Raw genomic sequence first — 8,273 nt, 5'->3', positions numbered from 1 at the left:
GATATCGAACTGCAGTTTCCGGTTTCTTTGCCGGTACGCGATAGGAATCTAAAATCAAGTCACATATCCTGAAACTAGAGGTGACAGGCTACAAATTGTTCCTCTACTATTTTTTGCTCATATCAACCGTTTAAGCATGAAATGCATTTGAACCGTCTTAAAATGATCACCCTGTATATTTGATTCGTTAAGATTGAGACTCATTTTAACGGATTCAGAAGACATTAAATTATTTTTTTAAGAATCTTCGCTTTTTTGCCCCTTCGCAGCATGTTATTTGCATCCCTGAACTGGTTTCGGACTTTTATTTAGTCAGTTTGGTGTAGAGATTTTCAACTTTACTTTTCCTTTGCTGATTTTTCAAAAATTATTTTTGTAAAGTTACCACGATTGCAAAACTTCCGCTCGCACTCCCCACTACTCATAAAAGAGACGGGTAAAAAGAAAAACAAGATAATTGTCCAAACTCCAATCTATTTGTAGTATGTTAAATATGATGATAGAAAATTCAAATTCCATGTTCATTATCGAATGGTGAAGAGAGGAAGAGCCAGCCAGCAGCGAAATTCAATTTAGCCCGGAACTATAGTAATAACTGGGGGTTGTGTCAGCTGCTGCTGGTAGTGTGGGCGGCCTGACTACTCCAATTACGTCAGATATTTAGGCTGCATATCCAGGTTGCTGTCTTTCCGCTTAATTTAATTATCCTGCTGCATACAGCCTGGAGATATTCAATTTCACTTCCTGTTAAAACTGGAGAACTCATTAGAAGAATCATTTTCACTGTCTTAAAAATTATTATTAATTTTTTTTTACTATATTAATCTGCAAAATCATTTTTATATATTTATATATTTTTTTTTTGCATTTATTTATGCTACAATCTGCGCGTTAGCGCTAAAAGTATCAGTGAGAACAGAGTAACATTGAATAACAGAAGTACACGAGAGGAGAAGTTACCCAGGGGTAACACTCCCAAATATTAGATGGTTAGTCACTCTCTTCACTGGAGAGGAGATCACGAGGCCACTGTCTCTTTTAAGGCGTCTTGTCGGGTTGTCAGGAAGAGTTCTAGAAGAAAGATAGTCCAGGTTGGAGACATAAAAAGGAGCGTGTACAATAGTTCGAAGTATTTTAGATTGTAGAGATTGAATCCTTTGGAGATTTGTGCGTTTGGTTGAACCCCACAGCTCTATTCCATACGCCCAGATGGGTTTCAAAATAGAAATATAAATCAGTCTTTTGTTGTCCAGAGAGAATTTTGATCTATCGTCTAAGAGTCTTTTAAGAGGCCGATAGCGTCTGTTCAGTTCTGTTCTTTTTAGTCTAGTGTAGGGAGTTCGAAGAAAGTCTTCGGTCTAAGTAAAGCCCAAGGTAGCGGGCAACGATCACTACAGGTAGAGGTGTTAGGTTATAGATGACTGGAGGAAAAGTAATGCGCCGAAGAGTGAAGGTATATTTTAAGACTTGTTTTCATTAAGTGTAATAGCCCATCTCTTGAACCCCTTGTTCTAATGAGGAGAGATGAGATTGCAGATTTTTGTGAGCTATTACAGGATCATGATTAGTGCACAGTAAGGCGGTGTCGTCTGCGTATTTGAGAAGTGGTGGTGTTAGGATCAGTTGGTATGTCTGAAGTGTAAATGGAGTAGAGAATAGGGACCCAGAATGCTGCCCTGTGGAACTCCAGCGTCGAGATGTTTTTTATAAAAATAAAAATGAATACAAAAAATCAAAAGACTTCCTTCTTTCTGAACTGAAAATAACATTTAAAATGTCGGAAAATTGTTTTATTCTTTTCTAATTTCTTGATCTTCTTTTTGATCAGGCCCTTCAGTTTTGAGTATTGCATTGATCTTTTTCACAACATCTTTATCATAGTAGGCGTAGTGTTTTAATGATTTTTTGAGGACTTCAACCTGTTAATTAAATTTTATAGGTCAGAAAGATTTTTTTTTTATTTTAAATTGTTTTTTTAATTGACGGTTGTTGGATGTAAATTTAATACAAACCTGTCTACAAGGTGGGTGCGGTAGATCATTCAATTTGTAAACCAAAATATTACCATCCTCTGTACCAGCTGCTACATTCTGCAACAGATAATGGTGATCGTAATTGGTACCTAATTAAGGTACTAAGTTTTCTTGTCATTAATTATATTTACCTTCTTCTGGATTGTTCGACTGATACAAGAACGCAATGAAAGATTTGTAAAGAATTCTTACAACTATACATATATCTAAACTAGAAATAGCTGCTTTCTGGTTTTTCTACATTTTGGGTAATTTCTCCAAGAATCTTGGGGCTCCACTTTAACTCACAAAAGAAAGATACAACATTGTGGTGTCCTTCTTTCTTGCGTATTAGCAATTGGTTTCCTTGACTTAAGGTAGCGAGAAATCGGCCATTATATATCAAACACTTTATTTATCGCCAACGATTTGAAAAATTCACTGTCTCCTTCAGTGCGGTTAAGTGCGTTAATATAATGTAGTCCTGCATAAACCCGACAAAAAAAAAGATTGGGCACCACTACATTATAAAAAGGGAGTAATGCTATAGGATATCCTAACTCAAACTACACTGAAAATTAATAGTTTTTATATGTTATTCCATAAATATAATATATAGTAAGAATTTAATTTTTATTTTTATCAGCATTTCGACAAATATGTTGCCTTTTTTATGTTGCTTTTGCAATGAACTATTACATGAAGGTTTAGCATTATTTTCTATCTTCTTAACTCATTCCAAAAAAAGAAAACGTCCATTTTTGTAGTACGATGCCACAAATGCAATCTAGAAAATTTAATTATTCAAATCTTGTGTAATAAAAGTTTAATGCAAACAGAAACTAGTATCTAAGCGCAGTATCTATTTATTATACTTATATAATTAATTCTATTCTTATTTTTTTCAGGAAGTGCGGAAGCGTTCAAACCCCAGGAAGTGCGGGAATGTTCAAACTCCCGGAAGTGCGGGAATGTTCAAACCCCAGGAAGTGCGGTAGTGTTCAAATCCCCAGGAAGTGCGGGAGTGTTCAAACCCCAGGAAGTGCGGGAGTGTTCAGATCCCCAGGAAGTGCGGGAATGTTCAAATCCCCCGGGAAGTGCGGGAGTGTTAAAATCCCCGGTAGTGCTTGTTGTCGGCAGTGATTTTATTATCCTTTATTAAGATGGCAGTGATTTCCTTTAAACAGTGCGAAAAAAATAGAAAAGAAAAGTTGCTCCGGGTATTTTCAAAATTCCGTCTCTAGTTAGTAATGTAGCGTTACAGTCACTTTTTCCGTTTCAATCTTTTAAACTGTGTCCAGTGTCCAGTGTTGACGAGGCGAAGAAGACATCGATGGATATGTACTGCAAGTGATTGGTACATATCCCAGCCGACAGCAAAAATCAGGTAGGGCGAGGAATTAATTTGGTGGACCATATTAATGTCGGAACCTTGAGTGCCACTCTTCGGAATAGCACTCTATTTGTGCCAATCTTCGGATTGGCACTCTACTTCTGCCACTCTTCGGATTGGCACACTACTCCTGCCACAGATCTAATAATAACTCTATCTAGAATAATTATAATCCCAATTATTTTGCTTGCATGAAAAAAAATGACACTAGTCATTTTAGAAAAATAAACGGAATTATAATTATTTAAATATTAATATGGCCACTATTAATATCCTTCTTCGGAACTTCAAGACCAAGTTGAGCAGACCAGGTTACTCCATTTCTGTATGTTTAATAATATTTATTATGTCTTTGATGTGATTTAATTTTTAACATTTCAGGGTTGTATTGGTTTGCAGGATTGTTTTCAATTTCTGTGGTTAGTGTTGTTATTCGATTTTGTTGTTATTTCTTCTGTTATGGTTGTTTGGTCTGTTTGCTGATTTTTTTTTTTTTCATTTTCATCTTATTTCGTTGGATTCTTGTAAGGATTTGTTTTTTGCCCGCGATGTAGTAACCATTGCTTGATTGGGTCCATTTTCGCGCCAATCCCTATCACCCAACCGCGATTTATACGAATAAACGACCTGCTTTCCGCTATCCCTGCCATGTGCCCATTAAATCCTTAACGCGAGCTTTGCTGGTCTTCTTTCCCTCCTCCTCCTCCTCTGTTCTTCGCAGGTAATGCATCTTTATTGTTACTGAGATTTGCTAATACGCCTGCTTTATAGAGGTTTATGACCAGCAAGAATTTAATTGTAAAGGCAGGGATAGGTTTTTTGGGGGGCAAAAATCTGAGCTCTACCTCCACGAGGTGCCCCCCGGACAACTGCTCCAAACAAGGAGTAGGCTAACAGAGCCAGTACCACTTTCTCTGAGAATGATTACTCAGGCCAATAGAGTGTGGAGGAGCAATGAGGTAGCGACAGCTTTAAGAAGGCAGTGATCACCTCAAATGGACCTTCATTAGCTGTGCAAGCCTGATTCTCCTCACTGATCCTGATAATTTTCGAGTTCCTTACCCGAGTCTGATTTTCTTGAAAACGTGTCTAATTCATGGTGGTTCTGCTACTTTTATCCAAAACGTTTCTCCGGTTAAAATCAATTAAGGGCTCTTAATTAACCCTTAATAAAGGTTTTCCCTCAAAGTACCATTTCTGTAAAATGTTTGGTACAGTTTTTACATACTGTATTATGAAGGCGAGTTGAATAAGTTGTTAAATTTCTGAGTTTAAATTGTTGAATATATTTGTTTAAATACTTTTTTGTGATTTTTTCTCAAAAATAATATGAACAATTTTCATTTATCTTCGTATATACATTGCATTCATCTTAGTTACGTTTATTTACAAAAATTCTCAATGAAAAATCGATCTAGGGCACTTCCGAGAGTAAGTGGTGAGGTAGGATTCTCAAATACAATTTCAGCATTATGAACAACGGCCTTCTTGTTATATATTATAAAGTAAGAATAAATGATTTGCTAAATTTTCGAGTAAAAAAAATTCAAACCGGAAATTGTTCACTTTCCTTCCTTAAAAGAGTTTGAGGTACAGTTTTATATTTGACATAATGTTAATAATAGTTTGAAAAATGTTAAAGTAAAGTAATCGCCTATTTATGGCTCTGCCACCACGGGGCAGAGGCAGGCGAAGTAGTTCATTAAAGGCTATTCACCGAGGCTGACTGCAGAATTAATCCTTCAAGGCCGTGGGGCTATAAGGATGATTGTAGGCCTACTAACTGGCCACTGCAGGCTCAGAAAACACATGCATCGCATGGGCCTGGCAGATGATAGCCTCTGTAGGTTCTGTTAGGAAGAGGAGGAAACGGCAGTGCACGTGTTGTGTCAGTGTGAGGGGCTCGTGTGGCTAAGGATGTTACTTCTCGGAGAGGAAAAACCAAGGCCTGTGAGCTTTACCCAAGAAGAGCCGCTCTCCAGCATTAAGAGTCTGATTAAAAGGACAGGTCTGGAGGGTGAGCTTTAGAGTGAGAGGAGCCACAATAGATCCAAAGGAGTCGCAGTGGCGTAGGCCTTGAGACCGCCCTAGTTTAATCTAATCTAATCTAATAGCCTATTTTTGTCAGGCGGGGCTTTACGTCCAGCTACCAATTAGGTGTCATGGACGAGGGCGGAAGCTCATAAATTCTATAAACAATTTTTTCCTAACAAATAAAAAGTAGCCATACGCGGGATTCGAACTGAGGATCTTCCACTTATAAAACCACGCTCTTGTCCACTAGACCAACAGCCACCCGTATTCTTATTAATATTATAAAGGCAATGAGGCCTTTATACATTATGCTTAAAAGACGCTTTAGAGGAAAGATTAACCCTATCTCTTTCTAAAAACTGCCTTGAAGAAGATTAACAGAGAACATAATATCCAATAAAAGTTAATCAGTCCTTAAAAAAGATGTAGCGCGGTTAGTTGTCTGCCTTTAATAACTTCTGAGTGAAATGAAATGAAATGAAATGAAATGAAAAGCCATTTATTAAATCATTTAAACAATACATTTAAATATTTAACTCAGCTTACGCTGTGGCTCCCCTAAGGGTAATTGGAGTTGCTAATCATTAAAAATAAAATTTATCTGTTATTAGTTCAAATCAAATAATCTTCAACATAAATGTACTTTTTTTTTCTTTTTTTAATTCAAAATTATTTAAATTTAGGTATATAGTCTTGATAAAATAGTTTAAAAATATTAACTTACACAAAAATACTAATTTAAACAGAATTTTACAATTTCAGAGGTTATCATTTTTTATTTTATTTACATCTTTATTCACACAGAGTATTACACTAATAGACCAACATATTTTAATTTAATTATTTTTGCTTCTAATTATTTTAATTTTCACCGAATTTAATGCTAATATTTTGTATTGTTTTTACTTCTCCTGTGGTAGCCAGGCTTCAACATATATTGCGCTCATTCTCCTCCATTCTGCTCTGTCAAGGGCGACTCTCTTCCATGCTACTCCGCCGCAGCATTTCCTCATCTCGTGATCCCATTTTATTTTAGGTCTACCCCTTTTTCTTTTTAAACCCAGGGGGCACCATTCCAGTATTTTCTTGGCCCATCTGCCATCCTCCGAACGCACAATGTGGCCAGCCCATTTCCATTTTTTTTCGCAGATCACCTTTATAATATCATCCATTCCAGTCTGTGCCCTTATCCATTTGTTGCTTTTCCTTTCTCTCCTACTTATCTTCATCATACTTCTCTCCATCTTTCTTACTGTCTTTCTTATCTTCTCCAAATCTTTTCTGGTTAAACTCCAAGTTTCGCATCCATATATTAGGACTGGTCTCACTACGCAGTTCCATAGCTTCTTCTTTACTGCGATACTCACGTCTGATCTAAATAATTTTCTGTATTTACTATACATTCCCCAGCTTAGTCTTATTCTTCTGTTAATTTCTTTATCTATTTTCTCTTCTTTATCAATGAGTTGCCCTAAATATACATATTCAACTACTTCTTCTATTGGTTCTTCGTTTATCATTACCATCATATCTTCAGTGTTATTTATTTTCATTATTTTAGTTTTTTGTGGATTTATTTTTAATCCGAGTTTTTCAGCATATTTAACTAGGTCTTTCAACATATTCATTATTTCTTCATGAGACTTTCCAATCAGCACTAAATCGTCTGCGAACTTCATAGTGACCAATTGTTCACCATTCACTTTAATACCATAGTTATGCCACTGGCAACTCTTAAAAATTTCTTCCATTACTACTCCAAATATCTTTGCAGAAGGTACATCTCCTTGACGTAGACCTCTTCGTATTTTAATATTCTTTCTTTGATTTCCAATGTTAACTTGCAGTTCGGCGTTTTTGTAAATAAATTCTATAATTTTAATGTATTCATATTTAATTTGTTTACTCTTTAAGGTTTTCAAAATTGCTTCGGTGTACACACTGTCGAAGGCTTTCTCGAAGTCTATGAACAGTAGTAGCAGGGTGATTCCATAATCTTGTGCTTTTCTTATTAGTTCACGAATTACCAGAATAGCATCCAAAGTGGAAAAATTCTTCTTAAAACCAACTTGATCCACAGGTGAATCGAAATCCAAATGTCTATCCATTCTTTTAGTTAAAATATTCATAAATAGTTTGTATATTACAGATAAGAGGTTTAATGGCCTATAGTTTTTAATATCTAATTTATCTCCTTTCTTAAAAAGTAAGATTAATTTTGATTTCAGCCAGGACCGAGGAACGCTTTGTTCTTGTAAACAAACATTGAACAAATCGCATAGTTCAATTGCTAGTTTTTCACCACCCACTTTCAGCTGTTCGTTCACAATATCGTCTAGTCCTCCAGTCTTACCACATTTCAATTTACTTATAGCATTTTCAACCTCGCAGGGTAGTATCTTTTGAAGTTCCGCTAGGTCTTGATTATCGTAATGCACTTGATCTATCGGTTCTGGTGCACTATATAGTTCACTATAGAAGTCGCAAATAATATTTAGTATATCTTCCTTTTCTGTTTTAATTATCCCATTCTTATCTTTCATCGCTATAATGCTTTTCCTTCCTAACATTTGAGATTTTATACACTTCTTTAAGCTACTACCTGTTTGTATGACTTCTTCCATTTCTTCTATCTTTTTCTTTGAGTTCCATTCATTTATCATTCTTCTTATAGTTTTAGAAATTTCTGTGAATTCTATTTTCTCTCTTCCTTTCCTCTTCAGTTTACGTCTTTTCTGCATCAGTTTATTTATTTCATCAGGAAATCTTCCTTTTTTTCTATTCTTACTTCCTTTGTTTCCGATTACTTCCTCTGTTGTTTCCTTTATGGCTTT

The 8,273-nt window shown here is 35.8% G+C and overlaps 1 protein-coding gene across 1 annotated transcript in view; it reads right to left on the bottom strand.

Moving 5' to 3' along the window:
* Positions 1 to 355: 355 nt before the first annotated feature.
* The window catches only part of LOC141454322 (dynein axonemal intermediate chain 4-like), a 45,894-nt gene continuing 37,976 nt past the window's right edge, over positions 356 to 8,273 (bottom strand). Inside the window, exons 10-11 of the mRNA XM_074128431.1 lie at positions 2,013 to 2,090; positions 356 to 1,919 (exon numbers count right to left, since the gene is read on the bottom strand). Coding sequence (XP_073984532.1) covers positions 1,791 to 1,919; positions 2,013 to 2,090 — 207 coding nt within the window. The 3' untranslated portion in view covers positions 356 to 1,790. The remainder of the gene's footprint in view (positions 1,920 to 2,012; positions 2,091 to 8,273) is intronic.

The sequence above is a fragment of the Rhodnius prolixus genome, unplaced genomic scaffold (assembly GCF_049639745.1).
Source record: "Rhodnius prolixus isolate KJV_2025 unplaced genomic scaffold, Rpr scaffold_9, whole genome shotgun sequence".
Lineage (NCBI taxonomy): Eukaryota > Metazoa > Arthropoda > Insecta > Hemiptera > Reduviidae > Rhodnius > Rhodnius prolixus.
This window is presented reverse-complemented; position numbering and strand designations above follow the sequence as displayed.